At 35.2% G+C, this 20,665-nt stretch overlaps 1 protein-coding gene across 12 annotated transcripts in view; it reads right to left on the bottom strand.

Moving 5' to 3' along the window:
• Positions 1-19,937, bottom strand: part of mslnb (mesothelin b) — a 64,435-nt gene extending 44,498 nt beyond the window's left edge. For 3 of the 12 annotated variants that reach the window (XM_035406333.1, XM_035406332.1, XM_035406331.1), the window contains exons 1-49: positions 18,983-19,159; positions 17,666-17,750; positions 17,514-17,542; positions 16,288-16,309; positions 16,163-16,187; positions 15,595-15,661; positions 14,711-14,842; positions 14,382-14,581; positions 14,063-14,166; positions 13,390-13,502; positions 13,035-13,280; positions 12,838-12,912; positions 11,591-11,853; positions 10,486-10,567; positions 9,066-9,209; positions 8,675-8,877; positions 8,176-8,279; positions 7,945-8,060; positions 7,566-7,742; positions 7,349-7,380; positions 7,159-7,256; positions 6,955-6,977; positions 6,745-6,766; positions 6,616-6,643; positions 6,372-6,456; positions 5,977-6,123; positions 5,667-5,878; positions 5,399-5,499; positions 5,092-5,210; positions 4,740-4,916; positions 4,520-4,551; positions 4,330-4,427; positions 4,129-4,151; positions 3,919-3,940; positions 3,793-3,820; positions 3,557-3,641; positions 3,171-3,317; positions 2,861-3,072; positions 2,594-2,694; positions 2,286-2,404; positions 1,934-2,110; positions 1,714-1,745; positions 1,523-1,620; positions 1,323-1,345; positions 1,111-1,132; positions 985-1,012; positions 749-833; positions 363-509; positions 51-262 (exon numbers count right to left, since the gene is read on the bottom strand). In XM_035406333.1, coding sequence (XP_035262224.1) covers positions 51-262; positions 363-509; positions 749-833; positions 985-1,012; positions 1,111-1,132; positions 1,323-1,345; positions 1,523-1,620; positions 1,714-1,745; positions 1,934-2,110; positions 2,286-2,404; positions 2,594-2,694; positions 2,861-3,072; positions 3,171-3,317; positions 3,557-3,641; positions 3,793-3,820; positions 3,919-3,940; positions 4,129-4,151; positions 4,330-4,427; positions 4,520-4,551; positions 4,740-4,916; positions 5,092-5,210; positions 5,399-5,499; positions 5,667-5,878; positions 5,977-6,123; positions 6,372-6,456; positions 6,616-6,643; positions 6,745-6,766; positions 6,955-6,977; positions 7,159-7,256; positions 7,349-7,380; positions 7,566-7,742; positions 7,945-8,060; positions 8,176-8,279; positions 8,675-8,877; positions 9,066-9,209; positions 10,486-10,567; positions 11,591-11,853; positions 12,838-12,912; positions 13,035-13,280; positions 13,390-13,502; positions 14,063-14,166; positions 14,382-14,581; positions 14,711-14,842; positions 15,595-15,661; positions 16,163-16,187; positions 16,288-16,309; positions 17,514-17,542; positions 17,666-17,711 — 4,883 coding nt within the window. In that variant the 5' untranslated portion in view covers positions 17,712-17,750; positions 18,983-19,159. Of the gene's footprint in view, positions 1-50; positions 263-362; positions 510-748; positions 834-984; positions 1,013-1,110; positions 1,133-1,322; positions 1,346-1,522; positions 1,621-1,713; positions 1,746-1,933; positions 2,111-2,285; positions 2,405-2,593; positions 2,695-2,860; positions 3,073-3,170; positions 3,318-3,556; positions 3,642-3,792; positions 3,821-3,918; positions 3,941-4,128; positions 4,152-4,329; positions 4,428-4,519; positions 4,552-4,739; positions 4,917-5,091; positions 5,211-5,398; positions 5,500-5,666; positions 5,879-5,976; positions 6,124-6,371; positions 6,457-6,615; positions 6,644-6,744; positions 6,767-6,954; positions 6,978-7,158; positions 7,257-7,348; positions 7,381-7,565; positions 7,743-7,944; positions 8,061-8,175; positions 8,280-8,674; positions 8,878-9,065; positions 9,210-10,485; positions 10,568-11,590; positions 11,854-12,837; positions 12,913-13,034; positions 13,281-13,389; positions 13,503-14,062; positions 14,167-14,381; positions 14,582-14,710; positions 14,843-15,594; positions 15,662-16,162; positions 16,188-16,287; positions 16,310-17,513; positions 17,543-17,665; positions 17,751-18,982; positions 19,161-19,898 lie in introns of those variants that run through there. The other 9 variants (XM_035406322.1, XM_035406321.1, XM_035406323.1 and 6 more) reach the window with 9 other exon arrangements.
• Between the last annotated feature and the right edge of the window lie 728 nt (positions 19,938-20,665).

Genomic DNA, 20,665 nt, shown 5'->3' with positions numbered 1-20,665 from the left:
TTACTACATAAAATGAGCGTTAAGAAAAGGTAAATAATGTCTTTACATACACTTGTTGGTAAGTCTCACAGCTGAAGTTCTTGGTGCCCAGACAGCGTAAAAACTCTCCGGACACAGATGACAAAAATGGTCTTAGATTTCCATGGAACCACTTGTCGATTAAATCTACATCTGCCAGCTGTATATCGGAGAATTCATCAATTCTGAGTTCGCCAAGTATGTCCAGGAAATGGGATGTCGAAAGACTGGTGATGTGGGACGTCTAAAAATGTGAAAAATAAATATGTTATTTTTCAAGCCCAGAGTTTGGCTTGTGATAAGAAGGTTAAACTGGTGTACAGTAATTTATGATTTTTTCTTACCATGTTAGAGAAGATGCTCAGCGCTTCATCAAGGACTCCAGAGACCTTAGTGAGGAACACTTTCCAAGTTTCTTTGGAGTCCATCATGTTGCTGGGCAACTTGCATTTCAGCAGCGTGACAAGATTTTCAGCTCCGAGTGGCATGAGCTTCACATTTGGAATGTAAGATAAGACATTGAATAAAAAACAACATTATGAATGAGTAAACTGTACTTTCAGTTAATGATTATTCACTATTAAATGTTTAAAAAAGAATTTTTAAGTTAGGCAAAACAATAAACGGGAAACACCTCATTTCATGCCTAATACATCTTTCCTAAAGATGCATTTCTTTGCAATAGCCATAATTTTATAATTAATTGGCAGAAGAAAGTGATGAAATTTACCGATGAACAGGCATATTGATCGATGGAGAAGTGGCACAGCATGTTGGTCATATTTCCAGTGTCCAGGTAATGTTGGAGTTCAGTGCTGAACAAATAAATACATTTCACATTCACTGAGTACACTCTTTGTTATTGTGTATGGTCTCATACTGGATTTAATTTACACATACATTCAACACTGCTGTAGTTGTAATAAAGAAAAAGAAAAAAATCTAAGCAATATGAACAGAACAAACCTGTTGACTCTGGCGCAAACTCTGGTTTCTGCAAAAATCACAAGAATACCAATAAATAAATACAAATATTGAAATTAAATGCTGGCAAAAAGATGTAACTGAATTCTGTTGTAAAATGTAATTTACCATTGTATGATGTCACTGGGCACTGAAAAGAAGAACGTATGAAATTACATATGCAGAATTGTAAATGATTATTCATTAATGCATGTATAATTGCATCTAATGATGCACTGGTTTGTTTTGAGAAAATAACACTTTTTTAAAGAATATTCCAATTAGCAATGACTCCAACAAATAAATATTCAAGTTTTTCATCCAAGTAAAGATAGGCTTACCCCATTATTTCCAAGAATGCAATCTTCAAAAAAAAAAAAAAAAAAAAAAATTAATTAAGAGACATTCATATTGAGTAGAGCATTATTTAAATTACATCAGCTTCACTAAGCTGAAACTAATTAATTTGCGCAATTTAGTAATAATTAATTATCACTGTATCAATACATACAAATAATTGGACATTATATAGCACACTGACCTTCTGGAGCTCTCTGCATGAGCTCATTCATACTGGCCCGTATGACCGGCTCAAGTTCCCTTGGTACTGATGGCAAGGCCTGGTTCAGCCTCCCTAGGCTAATGAGGTAAATAGTGATAACATTATTAAACCATGTATAATTCATAGACACTCAAGGCACTTACCACTGTGTTTCTGACCATGATACTTACATTGTATTGTAAGATTCACAGCTGATCAGTGCCTGAAAAAGAATTAGTGCATTATAAGAGGCTGTGAAAGAACCAAATTGCGTCATTGTTTTATTGTTAAATATCTGAAATTGTTGTGCAATATATTTAATTTGGTCAAAGCAACAACAAATTAAAGATAATCAAAATAGCACCACCTATCTGATTAAATTACATGAGTAAAAATTTTTTAAAACACTACCTCTGTTGAAAACAGGATGAGGTAATGTAGGAACTCCATCAAGGTCTGCTTATCTGATGATTCCAGCAAGTGGTCAAACACTGTGTTGATAATGACATCTTTCTGCGGAGGTCCAGATTCTGGAGATGCAACCAGCTCCGCCATCTGCTTTGCTGAGAGGGCAGGCAGGGCTTCCAGCTGAAAAGAGAAGACACCAAATTCTCTCGTCTTAACAAATGCACTTTGCAAATAAAACACAAAGACTGAAGATCAGGATGCTGGGTAAACATTTTATTGAGCTGAACATGTAACTGTTTGCCAGCATACTTGTACACTTGACATTATGGAACCATATTCTGTCATTAAGGCTTACTGGATCAAAGTCCTGAGTGAAGGTCAGGAGGTCTTTCAGAGGCAGAATGACAGAAAATGCTCCAAAGTTCTTGTGCAGCCAGTCCAAACTTCCATTAGTACTGATGAAACAGGCAGGATCTGATAAGAAAACAGTCATAAATAACACGGAATCAGTCACAGTAAGGCAATCTGCTTTTTACTGTACATACTGTTATTATTTTCAATCAAAAGAAAAAAGATTTAAATTAATTTGTCATTTTTTATGTTGAGTCTTTAATAAACTGTATTCTTTTCTCAAAATTAAATGAATTAACCACACGTTTGTACCTGAAGTGTTCCGTAACAAGAACGGAAAGATGAAGTATCTGGCAACCAACTTCTGCCTCATTTCCTCCATATGAGGGAACTGAAAACTGAACTCCTTCACCCTTTAAATGAAATGATTTAAAAATACCTGAATGTTTTGGTAAGATGAGCATTTTATGGTGTAGAAAGCAGTGCACATATTCAACTTTCCAGGAGCAAAATACAGGAAAAAATACTCTTACTACATAAAATGAGCGTTAAGAAAAGGTAAATAATGTCTTTACATACACTTGTTGGTAAGTCTCACAGCTGAAGTTCTTGGTGCCCAGACAGCGTAAAAACTCTCCGGACACAGATGACAAAAATGGTCTTAGATTTCCATGGAACCACTTGTCGATTAAATCTACATCTGCCAGCTGTATATCGGAGAATTCATCAATTCTGAGTTCGCCAAGTATGTCCAGGAAATGGGATGTCGAAAGACTGGTGATGTGGGACGTCTAAAAATGTGAAAAATAAACGTTATTTTTTAAACCCAGAGTTTGGCTTGTGATAAGAAGATTAAACTGGTGCACAGTAATTTATGATTTTTTCTTACCATGTTAGAGAAGATGCTCAGAGCTTCATCAAGGACTCCAGAGACCTTAGTGAGGAACACTTTCCAAGTTTCTTTGGAGTCCATCATGTTACTGGGTAACTTGCATTTCAGCAGCATGACAAGTTTCTCAGCTTCGAGTGGCATGAGCTTCACATTCGGAATGTAAGATAAGACATTGAATAAAAAACAACATTATGAATGAGTAAACTGTACTTTCAGTTAATGATTATTCACTATTAAATGTTTAAAAAAGAATTTTTAAGTTAGGCAAAACAATAAATGGGAAACACCTCATTTCATGCCTAATACATCTTTCCTAAAGATGCATTTCTTTGCAATAGCCATAATTTTATCATTAATTGGTAGAAGGAAGTGATGAAATTTACCGATGAACAGGCATATTGATCGATGGAGAAGTGGCACAGCATGTTGGTCATATTTCCAGTGTCCAGGTAATGTTGGAGTTCAGTGCTGAACAAATAAATACATTTCACATTCACTGAGTACACTCTTTGTTATTGTGTATGGTCTCATACTGGATTTAATTTACACATACATTCAACACTGCTGTAGTTGTAATAAAGAAAAAGAAAAAAATCTAAGCAATATGAACAGAACAAACCTGTTGACTCTGGCGCAAACTCTGGTTTCTGCAAAAATCACAAGAATACCAATAAATAAATACAAATATTGAAATTAAATGCTGGCAAAAAGATGTAACTGAATTCTGTTGTAAAATGTAATTTACCATTGTATGATGTCACTGGGCACTGAAAAGAAGAACGTATGAAATTACATATGCAGAATTGTAAATGATTATTCATTAATGCATGTATAATTGCATCTATGATGCACTGGTTTGTTTTGAGAAAATAACACTTTTTTAAAGAATATTCCAATAGCAATGACTCCAACAAATAAATATTCAAGTTTTTCATCCAAGTAAAGATAGGCTTACCCCATTATTTCCAAGAATGCAATCTTCAAAAAAAAAAAAAAAAAAAAAAAATTAATTAAGAGACATTCATATTGAGTAGAGCATTATTTAAATTACATCAGCTTCACTAAGCTGAAACTAATTAATTTGCGCAATTTAGTAATAATTAATTATCACTGTATCAATACATACAAATAATTGGACATTATATAGCACCCTGACCTTCTGGAGCTCTCTGCATGAGCTCATTCATACTGGCCCGTATGACCGGCTCAAGTTCCCTTGGTACTGATGGCAAGGCCTGGTCCAGCCTCCCAAGGCTACAAGATAAATAGTGATAACATTATTAAACCATGTATAATTCATAGACACTCAAGGCACTTACCACTGTGTTTCTGACCATGATACTTACATTGTATTGTAAGATTCACAGCTGATCAGTGCCTGAAAAAGAATTAGTGCATTATAAGAGGCTGTGAAAGAACCAAATTGCGTCATTGTTTTATTGTTAAATATCTGAAATTGTTGTGCAATATATTTAATTTGGTCAAAGCAACAACAAATTAAAGATAATCAAAATAGCACCACCTATCTGATTAAATTACATGAGTAAAAAATTTTTAAAACACTACCTCTGTTGAAAACAGGATGAGGTAATGTAGGAACTCCATGAAGGTCCGCTTATCTGGTGATTCCAGCAAGTGGTCAAACACTGTGTTGATAATGACATCTTTCTGCGGAGGTCCAGATTCTGGAGATGCAACCAGCTCCGCCATCTGCTTTGCTGAGAGGGCAGGCAGGGCTTCCAGCTGAAAAGAGAAGACACCAAATTCTCTCGTCTTAACAAATGCACTTTGCAAATAAAACACAAAGACTGAAGATCAGGATGCTGGGTAAACATTTTATTGCGCTGAACATGTAACTGTTTGCCAGCATACTTGTACACTTGACATTATGGAACCATATTCTGTCATTAAGGCTTACTGGATCAAAGTCCTGAGTGAAGGTCAGGAGGTCTTTCAGAGGCAGAATGACAGAAAATGCTCCAAAGTTCTTGTGCAGCCAGTCCAAACTTCCATTAGTACTGATGAAACAGGCAGGATCTGAAAGAAAAGCAGTCATAAATAGCATTGAGTCAGTCACAGTAAGGTAGTCTACTTTTTACTGTACATTCTGCTAATATTTTCAATCAAAACAGAAATATTTAAATAAATTTGTCATCTCTTCTGTTGAGTCTTTAGTTAAATGCATTCTTTTCTCAAAATGAAATGAATTAACCACATGTTTGTACCTGAAGTGTTCTGGGACAAGAAAGGAAAGATGAAGTATCTGGCAACCAACTCCTGTCTCATTTCCTCCATATGAGGGAACTGAAAACTGAACTCCTTCATCCTTTAAATTAAATGATTTAAAAATGTGTGAATGTTTTGGTAAGATGAGCATTTTGATGGTGCAGAAAGCAATGCACATATTCAACTTTCCAAGAGCAAAATACAGGAAAAAATACTCTTACTACATAAAATGAGCGTTAAGAAAAGGTAAATAATGTCTTTACATACACTTGTTGGTAAGTCTCACAGCTGAAGTTCTTGGTGCCCAGACAGCGTAAAAACTCCCCGGACACAGATGACAAAAATGGTCTTAGATTTCCATGGAACCACTTGTCGATTAAATCTACATCTGCCAGCTGTATATCGGAGAATTCATCAATTCTGAGTTCGCCAAGTATGTCCAGGAAATGGGATGTCGAAAGACTGGTGACGTGGGACGTCTAAAAATGTGAAAAATAAATGTTATTTTTTAAACCCAGAGTTTGGCTTGTGATAAGAAGATTAAACTGGTGCACAGTAATTTATGATTTTTTCTTACCATGTTAGAGAAGATGCTCAGAGCTTCATCAAGGACTCCAGAGACCTTAGTGAGGAACACTTTCCAAGTTTCTTTTGAGTCCATCATGTTGCTGGGCAACTTGCATTTCAGCAGCGTGACAAGATTTTCAGCTCCGAGTGGCATGAGCTTCACATTTGAAATGTAAGACAAGACATTCAATAAAAAACAATATTTGGAAAGAAAAAAACTGTGCTTTCAGTTAATAATTATTCACTATCAAATGCTTAAAAATGACATTTTAAGCAGGGCAATAACAAAATAGTGAAACAGCTCCTTTCATGTCTTATACATCATTCCTGCAGTTGTTTTTTTTTTGGCATTCGTCTTCATCCTCTAATTAAACGACAGAAGAAAAGTGAAACATTTGAAATTACCGATGAGCAAGCATATTGACCAATGGAGAAGTGACACAGCATGTTGGTTATATTTCCAGCGTCCAGGAAGTGTTGGAGCTCAGTGCTGTACAGTATCAAAGAAATAAAAACAATTTTATATTCACTGAATATAGCCTTTATTATTGTTTATGGACTCATATTGGATTTCATTTACACATATATTCAACAGTTTTACCTATAATATAAAAATTTAAAAATTCAAAGCAGTATCAATGGAACAAACCTGTTGACGCTGGCACAAACTCTGGTTTCTGCAAAAAGCACAAGAATACCAGACAATAAATACAAATACTGAAATTAAATACTGGCAAAAAATATTACTTAATTTTCTTGTAAGATACAAGTCATTTACCGTTGTATGATGTCACTGGGCACTGAAAAGAAAAAAGAATGAAATTACCAATGAAGCATTGTAAATTATTATTCATTAATGCATGTATAATTGCATTAATATTGCACTTGTCTGTGTTGAGAAAATAAAAAAGAATTTAGGACAGAATCTTTTGACTTGATGAAGAATATCAAATACTCCAGTTGTTCTTCCATGGAAAGACAGGCTTACCCCAACATGTCCAAGAATGCAATCTTCAAAAAAAAAAAAAAAACATAAATTAAAAGACATTCATATACAGTAGAGCATACATAAAATTACATCAGCTTCACTAAGCTGAAACAAATTATTTTGCACAATTTAGTAATTGTTCATTATCACTGTATCACTACATATGAATAATGGGATGGCATAAGCATAATATAGCACACTGACCTTCTGGAGCTCTCTGCATGAGCTCATTCATACTGGCCCGTATGACCGGCTCAAGTTCCCTTGGTACTGATGGCAAGGCCTGATCCAGCCTCCCAAGGCTATGAGGTAAATAGTGATAACATTATTAAACCATGTATCATTCATAGACACTCAATGCACTTACCACTGCGTTTCTGACCATGATACTCACATTATATTGTAAGATTCACAGCTGATTAGTGCCTGAAAAGAATTAATGAGTTTTAAGAGGCTGTGAAACAACCCAATTTCGTCATTGCCTTATTGTTAAATATCTAAAATTGTTTTTCAATGTTTATTTTGGGAAAACCAAGCATTAATTAAAGATAAACAAAATAGCACCACAAAGCTGATGAACTAACATGAGTAAAATTAATTACAAACACTACCTCTGTTGAAAACAGGATGAGGTAATGTAGGAACTCCTTGAGGTTTCCCTCCTTTGGCAATTCCAGCAAGTGGTCAAACACTGTGTTGATAACAACATTTTTCTGTGGAGGTCCAGATTCAGGAGATGCAACCAGCTCTGCCATCTGCTTTGCTGAGAGAGCAGGCAAGGCTTCCAGCTGAATAAAGGAGAATACCATGACTACAGACACCATACAATGCACTAAACTCATACAGTTCTTTGGTGGCAATAAATCAGATGTTAGTATAGTAGTATGTTTTGCATTGATTCTTTATTTTGACCATGGATGTTTTCTGCATGTTGAGATTTTTCCATTAAGTGGGATTCATTCATTTCAATTGCATTTTGGTAATACTTACAGCAGAGAAGTTTGAATGCAAATCAAAGAAGTGCTGAAGAGGTGCAAAGACAGAAAATTTTCCAAAATTCTCAATCACCCATTCAAGACTGCTTGTTGAGGAAATGCAGCTGGAATCTTAAATAAAAGCACATTAAAATTACTTACTGTGAGAAATTAATTTACATTCATGCTGTAATGGTAAAATGCTTTGTGCATAATAAAGAGCACAAACAACCACTGACAACAATACCTGAATATTTGTGTCGCAACAGGAATGGGTGAATAAAGTGAGTATATATTAATTGCTGCTTCATTTCGTCCATTAATGAGATGTGATCACTCAGCTCCATGACACTGAAAATGGGGTAATAAGAGCATGCAATCAGCATGAGAACATACTGTAACACACTAAAACAGTAGCTTAAAATGATAGCGTCCCTGGTAGGAGATGGGAGATTTCAAAATGTGTATTGAAATATTGATCTCTCCTAATCAGTGACATTATGCATCAGTGGCTATTCTTTCAGTTATACTGTGCATTACTGTGCACTGTGCAAGCCCAGCTGCTTCTTTATCACTTGTATCTGCTGCATTACTTTGTTCACAGTTATCTACATGCAGGCCTGATCCTAGTTTTGAAAACCATCATCGGCAAGGTTTTGAGCCCTTAATAAAGGGACACATGTCTAAGTCACAGTAATCACATGAGAAGATTCCTTAGGAATACAGAAAGCACTGTGTACACATACAGAACTTGGAAGGTTTCACAGCTGAAATTCTTGTTGCTGAGGCAGAAGAGGAAGTCTTTTGACACAGACGGCAGGAGGGGCTTGAGTTTTATCTGAAACCACAGCCCAATGTACTCCGCATCATGAAGATTCTCATCGGTGAAGCTGCCTGTTTGGAGCTTTCCAAACAAATCCATGAAGTGGGACTCAGCAGCGCTGAAATTCTGAAATGAAACAACCTTTCAGACTAATGAAGTAACTAAATATGTTTTAACACTCAAAAATAACTTCTGTTGATTTCCATGTTCTTTTAAATGGCCTTGATACAGTGCTAGTTAGAACAAAGATTATTACATATGCTTTATATCGTAGCAAGTATTAACAAAAAAAGAAGTAATTATTTTTATCTTACCAATGTGGAGTACTGTCCAACCAATGAGTTGAGCATTTGTGAAAGCTCAATTACAAGCACCCTCATATTTTCTTCAGTTAAGGTCAGATTCGTGTGGCTAACACATCTTAAGACATAAGCCAGATTTTCTACTGCACTGGGAATCTGGAATAGGAAACAAATGATTAAATCTATAAAAATATGTTCTCTACATAAAATAATATAGGCTATGCTTTAAAAAAAAAACAAAAATAAAGTAATATCTGCGCCCGGAATTGAGGAAGTATAACTCTACAAGCATTCAAAAGATAAACGGTCACTTCAGCTTGAAAAAACAATATTTATGACAAGGTTCTCATTTTCTTTGTCGTCCCCAATCATGAAATTCACCCACCTAAGCTATTGCTGTAAGTTACCCAAACCCCAAACACCAGTTAGCTATTGCCTACAGTTTAACTTGTAACTATGTTTGTATCTCATGGTTCATACATTTATATGCATTATTATTATTATTATTATTATTATTATTATTATCATTATTAGTTACTCATAACAAACACAGTACAAAAAGACAAAAAGAAACAATATTTCAATAAAAGCACAATTTCAATGCACAAAAATAATGAGTTACACATACAGAGCACGGTCTATATGACATTAATTAAAACTCTAGGAATGCCGTTATAAGTACTGTTATCAAAATGAGGCCAAGTTACAACAAACAATACAGACAAATTAACCTTTGTTCTCCAAAGCAATTCTTCCTAATGTTTCCTAAATTATTTCAAATGTGCCACACCCAGAAACACCCCAACCATTTTAGAATAGCAAATAGTGGTAAAGGTGCATGAATTTGGCAAATGTGTTTGTTATCATCGGGGTCAGATTAAACTTCCCTGGGAAACCTCACTCTGGCAAACATTGCATTTAATTTAAAACCAAATATAAGATAAATTAACTTTATCTCATGATTGGTGATCAATGAACCTAATTTGAGGAAAGTTTTATTTTTATTTATCCCACTGAATTTCTTTGGATAGTTTACAAGTACAAGTACAAAAATGCTGGATAGTTTACAGTAGTGTACAAGTACAAAATGCTGTGCATACTATAGAACATTATTTCAACATGGAGACTGGCACATTAGCTTGGCTGGAATTTAAAAAAATGTGTGTGGGCTGATGTTTGTTTCCATTTCGCAAGATTTTATGACACCTCAGGAGATGATGATTGATGGAAGTCAACAGTAATCCTCCTAGAAGTGTTCTAGAATGACTGCATCAGATGACTTGTCATAACTGTTATAACAAAAGTGCAACTGAGTGATTTGACCACATTCACAACTGCAGGGAACCAAGCTGGGATCTGGTGAAGTAAGGCCATCATTTCTATAATAACTAGTAACTTATTCCTGGATAACATGATAGGAAAAGGAACTCACAGAGCATGAGTGTTCCTCAATGGTGACACTGCATTCATCTGGTGCATCTGATTCACCAGCATTCAGGTTGGAAGTCAAAGAGCTGCAAATAAAATAAAATAAAATAAAATAAAATAAAATAAAATAAAATAAAATAAAATAAAATAAAATAAAACAAATAAATGCAAGCAAAGCGTAGATTTCAGAATTACAGGGATTTCTGTGACTTTGTATTAGGGAAAATATTATTATTAGGGTGATGATTTTGGTTGTGTGTTTTTGTTATACCCAAGAAGAAAATTAATTTTAAAAGTATAAAAACTGACACTGAGTTAATACAAACAAAACTAACACAAATAAATACAAAACTATACTGTAATTTAGATACTTCTCAAGTTCTAAAATTTGAAACTGTATCTCAAACTCACAAGGAGGAAAAGCTATTGAGACATGCCTTATTCTTTAGCAAACAAAGAATTTAAAAATCTAGGTAAAAAAATCTGACAACTGAGGTTTTCATTGCTTTTATAAAATGATACGCACACAAATATTAATGATGCAGTAAATAAATGGTAAGGTAGATAGTTTGCTAACTAGAAAATTAGACAAGACTAATCTCCTTATTCTCCATGAAATCTTTTCACATGACGATAATACAGTTTGACTGCGGTGTCCCTTAGCTACACATGCCACATTTCCCTTGCTACTTTGAGAAAAACACAATCTAGCTAGCTACAGTAGCTTGCTATCTTGCTAGTTTTCTTTGTTGAGTTGAAGATGCAACAGACAGTACTATTCATCTCGAAGAGATTAATACAGAGAGGTGTACAGAAAGGTGGCCTTTTGTTCACCTGATGACAAGGCTGAGAAGTGGCAGCGAGTTCTGTTAATGGCAAAGAGGTCTTTGAAATTTTCTTTGAGAAGTTTTTAGCTAAAATCTTTCATACTGAAGATTTCTCCAAAAATAATTGTATAATACTATGGTCACCTTTGTTAATATGTTATATATAGTTGCTACGTCATGTTATTGTATTCAAAAGAAGCTCTAGGTAAGTGTAAAGTAAACTGCCAAATGGGATTTATGAGATAGTATTCTTTAAGTTCTATCATAGCATATCATACTCACAAGAGGTTGTAGAAGACAGCAGTGAGGTCCATTGGGATCTCAGTCTGACTGTCAGGCAGGAAGCGTTTTAATACAGGAACCACTACTTGCTGGAACCAGTCATCTATATCAGTGATGTCAAAGTTGCCAAATGAGGAAGACTGGGTGGGCTTAATCTCATTCTCCACTGTGCCGTTTTCGGTGAAGTGTCCGGCCAGCTCTGCCAGGGTCCAATTAATCATAGCCTGGGCCAGTGTGGTGCTTTTCAATGAGGTCAAGTTTGGCTGCAGTGAACAGTAAAGGTGTCACCATATAGAATGTAATAAATGAAATGTCCTAGGAGGACATGCAGAAAAGTTTGCTAGGCCTTAATCAGCTTTCATGGACAATTAATATATTTAAAAATACGGAATTGAACTAAACAAAATTACAATAATCATCTTACATCTTTTATCAAGAAAATAAGATATATCACCCATAAAATCTACATATAATGATCTATCCTTTATATTCTACTATTCTCTATCCATTATTTACATTATATGATTGAACAATTGCATCAGTTTAAAGTATCTCTTTGGCACATAGTAATTTAACTTCTTGTGTACACTAATATAAATAAATATAATATAAATGCATATATAAATGCATATAAATCAATTACTTATTTTGAGTCTGATCATGCTGGAAATTGTCCACAAAAAAGAAAATGACTGAGTTTTTGAACATTTTTGAATTTTGACGAAAATAAAAGTGTGGGTGTAACTGACTTAGAAATTTAATTCTGTGAATGTGTTATTGTTTGTGAAAACACAAGGGGAGGTATATTCATTTTATGACCCCCTTTTATCCAGTTTTTTTTTGTTTCTCTCAGATTTGTAGGCCCGTCTCTTGCTACAATATTTGATCAATTTGGGAGAATGCTGAGAAGCATAAACCTTCGTCCAAAGCACCTGAAATCAGTCAGTGCTTGTTTTTATTCTGTAGTCTGCCAACTGAGCTAGCCATTGTGTTAGAGGAGTACACTTCATGTCTTCCTGCTCAGTTACACAGGAACAACTGACCTGCCTTCTTTGGACAGCGCAGTGCTATGGCAAATTATTATCAATAAACACAGTCAGGCTTGTGGTTCCATTCGGACCGATTATAGTGAGGACATACCTGTGGTTTCAGGGATATTCTGTTTCAAAGGTTAAAACTATTGGCAGCAAAAGAAAATGGATGATTTCACATTTGTGTGTATGTGAACTGGATAAAAAGCACAGTACCTGATGAGTGAGTGATACGAACTCCTTGACAAAACTTCCCAGTGGCTTAAAGAACACCAGAAAGCCATTTAATGCCTGAAATTAGACAACAGTGAACACTTTAGTTTGCAGGTATCGCTTTAGCTCATTGGCCAACCTGTGATTGCTCATGCATAGTTCATATAATTACACCACAAATTGTGCCCCCCACAAGGTACCGTTTGAAGACCATTATGTTGACTTGGCATGGGATGGCTGGGCCCCGGTGTGGATCCATGGAGAATGGGTGCCGATGTGGTCATGTTATAAAGGGGTCTTGATGCATTCATGTGCTGGCTTTCTTGCAGAGGTTTGATCAAGCTCTCAAAGACCAGGTTGATGGTCCCATTGTCTAGGCCACCGACCTCCGGGTGCAGAATCAGCTCAGCCTTCTGCTCTGGTGTGAGAAGATGCAGGACTTCCAGCTGAAAGGACAAGCCAAGCCATTCATTTAATAATGTATGTTGCCCTTATATTCGTACCAAATAATGCCGATAAATTCCTGTAAATTACACATATTTTATAAGAACTTACTCCACTGAAAACAATGTTCAATGCTGTGAAGTCTTTGAAATGGGCCATGGCAGAAAAGGACCCAAAGTTCTTCATGAGCCAGTCTTCACTGTTCTCCAAATGAGCAACACAACCTTTAACAAGAAAACAGAGAACAGTGACTTGCTGCTTTAACAAATAAGATGACACTTACTCCCACCTCTTACTGGGGCCTCATATATAAAACAAATACAATGTCAAACATATTTCATCCTAAATTGTGTTTATGTCAAAATCCACACCGACATTTGATTTATATACCTGCTTTGTAAATTATACTTTTTCCTATGAAACTCGCACAAATTCTATAAATGAGGCTCCTGAAAACACAAGTGTAAAATTGAATGAATGTATGACATCAACAGGACAAATCATTAATCCTTTTATGGTTCACTGGAAGTTTTATGTTTTTGTGGTCTTTTGTTAATATTTATGTGTTGAGTTTTGAAAAATTGATATAATGATTTTTTCATTCATCTGTTAGGATTTCAAAATTTGATGTTGCCATTTGTTATTTTGTGGGTGTTTTTCCACCTCACCATGTTTGACTGGATTTAGCTACACATTAAATAAATATCTGTTTAGAAATGTATTACAGAATGACAACTGCCAATATCTGAAAAGATGAGGTTAGAAATCTGTAAGTGGCAAACACCTGCTGTACCATTCCTCGCTAGGAAGGGGTACATGAAAAACATGTAGATCCACCTCTGCCGGACAGGGTCCATGTTTGAAAAATGAAGGCTTAACTCTTTCACCCTGCAGAAAATACAGAATATAACAGAGTCATTATGTTTAATCTTGAAAACATTTGATCACTTTTGTTTCACAAAGGAATGCAAAGGCAACTACACATTTGAACACAATACACCAAAGCAGACCAGAGAAATATCCTGACTGGCAAAATGTAATATAGATTTTCAATGGCAAACACAACATACGTATAACAGTGGAAAAAATAAAGAGAACCATACACAGCCTGGTAGGTCTCACAGCTGAAATTTTTGGAGCTGAGACAGGATAGAAACTTTCGAGTCACAGTTGACAGAAGAGGCTTTAGCTTGACCTGGAACCACAGCTTAACAAAATCCAAATCATGGAACTGCTCAGCTTCTGTGTTTACACCGATCCCGCCCGCCAGCTCCAGGATGGGGCCCTGACTAAAGCTGGATCTCTATGTGAAAAACAGCCGTGACAGTAGTTACTTATAACATGACATTTCTCATGGTGTTGCTGTAACACAACATCACATTCATAAATGAATGGAACAGTACAAGAGTGTGCTTGCTACAGTGTAACTTACCATAAAGGAGTAGACACCCAAGGCTGTGTCTATTACTCCTTTCAGATTCTTCATGTGATCCACGCTGTTTTCAGACATGATGACAGGCAGTCCAACACACTGTAAGAAGCTTCTCACGGTTGAAGTTGTTGACTTGAGGGAAAAAAGTACAACAAAGAATGGAAAAAGATTGAAAGCTTTTTACCATTGTACAACATGTACTGATCGCACACAAATGCACAATGCGTGGAATTTGAAGAATAGCTATGTAAAGAATTTCCTTCTGTTCTCAAAACGTCAGAGCTATTTTGACTGATGAGCGTGACCGCTTTTCACATTCAACAAAATATGAAGATTAAAAAAGGGAGTGCGGCAGGAACTGCCATTTGACATACGTCTAAAGCCTTATCTACATTGCACGCATCATGCGTGTATGCGTCACATAAAAGAGGCTCAGAATGTCGCCTGAGTGTCCGCAAGGATTCAGTTTGCCTTTCATCTCTTTCTCCAGTTGGCCACATTACTTAGGGTTGCATTTACTTTAGTTTTGCATTTTGTCTACCACTCCCTCCCTACAGCCCCAGGTAGTGTCGCTCGCATGTCCTCTCAGAATTGTATATCTGTATAGTTGTATTGTCGACATATTTAATTTACTCCATGCACACAATAGAATGGACACGTGCAAAAGAGAAAAAAATGACTCTTTCAGGAATGTCTTGCTTCATTTAAGCCTTTTTTAAAGTCTGTGTGATGTTCACATCTGGAGTTATAAAGCTTTAAATAGGGTACCCCCTAAATGGGCAAGGATTGGCAAGATTTGGCATGTGCGCTAAGGGGTTAAGAGACAAGATTCACAAGTACTCACTTCAAACAAAAGAAGTAAATTGTATGAATGGCAAACTCACAGGAAAACATCCAGATTGTGTAACAGTGCTGTTGCACATTCCAGCAGTGCCATGTCCATTGTTAGTGCTGGAACAAAGAACACAGTCACATTGTGTAAAGTGGTAGATTCTCACAAATGGGGACTTTTTCCCCTGCCACCCCCTTTCTATCCCAGGTAGCTTAGCTCATGCTCTCTGAGAATTATCCACCCCTCCACAATCTCTAGCAAGTGTTATATTTGTGTGTTAAAATAGCCCACACCCGCAACTTATTATCACTTCAGAAAACAGATTGCTACCTTTAAACATTATTTTATGAAACCATAAATGTGGTCAGCATTACATATATTGCATGCATTCAATAGAATAGACCTGTGCAACAAAAGTGTTTGATTTGTAATTAGTGCTTCAGGAACTATTAACACAGTTCACCAACTAATTTTGGTAGAAGGTGAACTTTAAATTGGTGAGACAGAACATATCATTGGAACAATTATTTTTTGATAAAGTATTTACAGTTTGTACTTTTGATGTGATATTCTGCTTGCATATTGATGAGTCAGTGTATCAAGGGTATGCCAAGACTCACCTGTTGGTGTCTGAACATTCAGTTCCTAGAAAAAAAATATATAGTTATTTGGGAAATTGGCGTAATTAAATAAGGAACTGCTCTTTAAACATAAAGCATACAATTATGCCTGTGTATGACCTTACCATTGGGATACATTGGGAGACACTAGGAAACAGAACATAAAACATATATCCATGTTAGTTTCTGACCAAGACACACGGATTTTTAGTGATCATACAAGTACACATGTACATGGTGCTTGTTTCAATTCTCATTCAACTGTTAACAAATTAGACAAAAAAGTAGAAGTATACAAAAGCCTTCTCCGGTGTTAATTTGCCTTGTATTTTTAAGTGTTTGGTTTTACACGTGCCCACATGTTTCTATGAGTAACCTTTTTTAAATTAAAGTTACCTCCTGTTCATGCAAATAATTCCTACATACCATAGTGACAACACAGATTGCTGACATTCAACAAAATGGCCCCTACTTTATGAGTAAGTCCGATTTACAGCTTCAGGGTAATTGGATGTTTTGGAATTGCAATCTTTGGTTCCTTTGTCAGCTTAGCAATATATGAACTTATTCCATTAACAATGTTCACTCCTTCTTGTTTGCTAATTGAATGGATAATGCCGTTGATGGAATGAAAGATAATTATATTTTCCAATTTTACCAATATAAGGATGGCCAAACTATTCCCACATTGTGGTCTCATTACAGCACATGCACGACATGGTAATATTATATAAATGTATTGACTGTGTTCTTATGGGTAGGAATGTTAACTTGCATTTCACTTGGTTGTCTGTCAATGTTTTTATTTCTATTCTAAACACAGCTGGACATTCCCAGTAAGATTTTTGAATGATTAGACATTATTTATGCACGTCCCCTCTATTAATATACTATACATCAACAATAATCTTCAATTGGCCTGAAGATGTTCCAGAAGCACCACACTCAGACATGCCAGATTCACAGCCATATAGGAGTGGCTTTAATTTGACGAAAAACAATCAGCGAAAGGTAATTATGAAAATAGTACTTACAGTGATGTTAAAAGTACAACCTCTTTCAATTCTATGGTTTTACATATTGGAACAGAACTAACTCTCATCTAGTCCTCACCAATCCCTAACAGTAGATAGGTCAAACCTCTTACGTGAAATAGCAAATAACAGATTGAACTTTCATTATTTATTCAAAACCAAAAATAAGTCATTTTTCCACATCTCTGTATTCCACATCATTTATATAGCTGGACTTATGCAGAATTATTTGCACCTAAAACAGTAATTCAAAGAATAGTTAAATACATCATTACACAGTGAAATTATTACATTACTATAAGATAAACCAACTGTACCTGAGAAGACACATATTTATTGAAGCAACCTAAAAAAAGATTAAAAGAAAAATATTAAACAATGTTCAAGTTGACAAGAGTTTTTATTCTGGAATAATATAGTGACAATATAAAGATTGTGACTTGGACAACTTAGTCAACATCCCACTCACCAAATCCTATGGCTCCTATGTAGATGAGGAGAAAATGGGGCCACATGATGACAGTGTAATGTTGGTCATTGAATGACTGAGAATTCTGTATTCAACAAATGGAAACACACCTGAACAACACATCTCTAATTCATGGAGAGCAGTTCATTTTGCAAATACTTTGTGCTAATCAAAATACCAAGCACTTTACTTATAGATAGGGCTTGAATATTTTGTTTTTATTTGATAATAACCTAAAAACAGTTCGATTTTTTTATCACAAGGTACATTTGAAACATTCACAAATTCAACTTGTATACATACAAAATGTATTCATATATTAATACTGAAAGCTTCTGGTTTACTTAATGTGTACACTGTATATGAATCAACATATTGAAGTTGACAGCAGAACATGGTGTGCATGTCAATATCTCCAGTAATCTGTGGGTGCAATGCAAAAACTGCCTGTTTTTTCTGTTTTTTTCTTCAAATGACACATAGGCTAAATATTGTCTTCCTGTTAATTCTGAAAACTATAAATACATTACTTTGTGAAAAATATCATAATTAATGGGGATACTTGTCCTCTCAATGAAAACATGCACTTGCTAAAAAAAGGCTCCAAGGCTCTGGAATATTATTTCAGATCAGATCATGGTTACAGAATCTTTCATATTTTAATACTGTTTTAACTATGAGTACCCCTTCAATAAATCAATAAGATTTTGCACTGTAATACAAGTTAATCTGTTGTTAAGATGTGGGCAAGGAATAGTTAACATACATAGCTAGTTAATGCTGGGGCAATGTTAACCTTACTGCTTTAGACAATTATTTGCTTGGAGATAGCCAACATTAAAAAAGCAAACTTGTCTTTGGGAATGCAAAAAGCTTCCTTATATACCTATTTTTGGTGCACAAGACTGCTATCAGCATGCAACACCATTTCACTGAAATAAAACATGCTGTATTAAGTCATGTATTCCCAACGTTAGTCTATAAGAAACACAATTACACCTCTCTCAAAATTCATATTTACAGATACAATTTATTAAGAATAATAAACCACCAGCATAATCACATATATTTGCAAGTCAGAATACATCATTTCCAACCTGCACTGAAACTACAGCTAGTAGTACATATGTTGATACAGTGGGTATTACAAATATGAATATCAAAACAGTTTTGCTTAAAATAATAAAGGGTCATGGCAACAAAATAAATTATACGCAAAATCCTTACTAAACATTCTATATTTTCTATTGCGTGTATGACAAATGGTCCTCTTAATCAATGCTTAAAAATAACAACAGGTACATTCAGTATTCTTACCTAATCACAGCAGTCCTTAAAAACAGCAGTTCGGCAAGGCTTGAATTCTATATATGTTGTAACTGCTGTTTTCCACTTAAGTAGGTTCAATAAAGTACAGTTATGAATTCCTTAATGTGGGATCAGGTACAGGTGTACAGCTGCAAGACAGCCAAGAATGTACTACATAACTGTGAAAATAATCCTCCAAGACACTACCCTACCACGCCCACAAGGACTGACAAGCGCAACTGACATAATTATGGCGTAAAACTATGCTTATGTGCAATGTGCATGTGATACTTTTAGGTGATCATTGTACTGTCCTTTTGCACAAATAATAAAAATGCTGCTCATTTCTGGTTTGACTTGTTATAACTTGTCTGTCTACTTCAGGTGTACAGTATGTTACCAGTAAACAAACTATAATCGCTATTACAATCTATTCAGGCTCAGGGTCCTACACACTCTTTATTCTTTTTGTGTTAAGGGCTTCAGCCCCTTACTGATTTCTAAAACTCTGACATGATTATGTGGCCTCACTCAAAAGACAAAGCACTTGTGCCTTTTTCAATGCATATGACACTGTGCACATGCAACCTGATTCTAAATTAAATCCCCTGATGAAACTCCTTTCTGTAGTCAACAACAGTCAACAACAACTACAATATGTACTGCACTATTCCATAGCACTTTGCCATAACAAACCGTAACATTTAAAAAAAAAAAAAAAAAAAAAAAAAAAATTACAAGTGATGTTGTTTTATAATCTGTTTTCTCAGATTATAAAATATATTTTATATAGACAAGTATAGTATAAATAAGCACTGTTCATTAAAAAAAAAAAAAATAGAATACCCAGTGAATAAATAAAAATAAAAAAAACACCACAATTTTTATTAAACAACCAATCAATGACAATCAAGTGGAAACTTACCAGCACTTTTTGAAGAGAAAGCTGTGCGTGACACTTCTTGTGGTCTTAGGTAAGGTGACACGAGACACCCAGATACCAGGAAGCACTTTAGAAAAGGAGGGAGGTACACAAAGGGCTAAGAGATCACTGGGGGTGTGAACTATCTAATTTTGGAGGTGAAAACTTGAAACCATTCAAAGAATAGATAATTATATATGCATTAACAACCATAACACAAAATAATGTTTAACTGAACAATTATTTGAATTTCTGTAGGAATGACCTTCATTACTGTCAGTAGTACAATGGATGGCAGGCCAGTAATTTTCCAATTGTAACTCCATTGCCCAAGAGACTATAGGCACTGTAGTTCCCTTGAGTCTATTTATTTCAGTTGGATCTGAGTACATGACAGCGACTGCTTGAACACTGCTTTATCTCTCTCACTGTGAACATAAACTGTATGGCTGAGGGGCAAAAAAAAAAAAGTTCTACAAAGGAGCTGAAATTACAGTGGATGGAGCAGCAGATTGTTTCAAACTGCTGTAAAATGTGACATTTACTTACCACGTATGTTGCTTGCATTAGTATAATAAAAAAAGTTACAGAGATAGAAATAACTTTTGTATTTGGAAAGTTTAAAAAGTGTTTGAAAAAATTTGAAAGTTTCTATTAAATGACAAAATATGAGTTTAAACCTTGCTCCAAGATAATATTCTTCATATAGAATTTGCCCAAATTTTACAGGTGATGAATTAACAGGAAAATGTGATCACATCCATGCGTAT

This window comes from Anguilla anguilla, chromosome 2 (assembly GCF_013347855.1).
Source record: "Anguilla anguilla isolate fAngAng1 chromosome 2, fAngAng1.pri, whole genome shotgun sequence".
NCBI classification, from domain to species: Eukaryota; Metazoa; Chordata; class Actinopteri; order Anguilliformes; family Anguillidae; genus Anguilla; species Anguilla anguilla.
The sequence above is the reverse complement of the archived record's forward strand: the minus strand, read 5'-3'. Positions and strand labels throughout refer to the sequence as shown.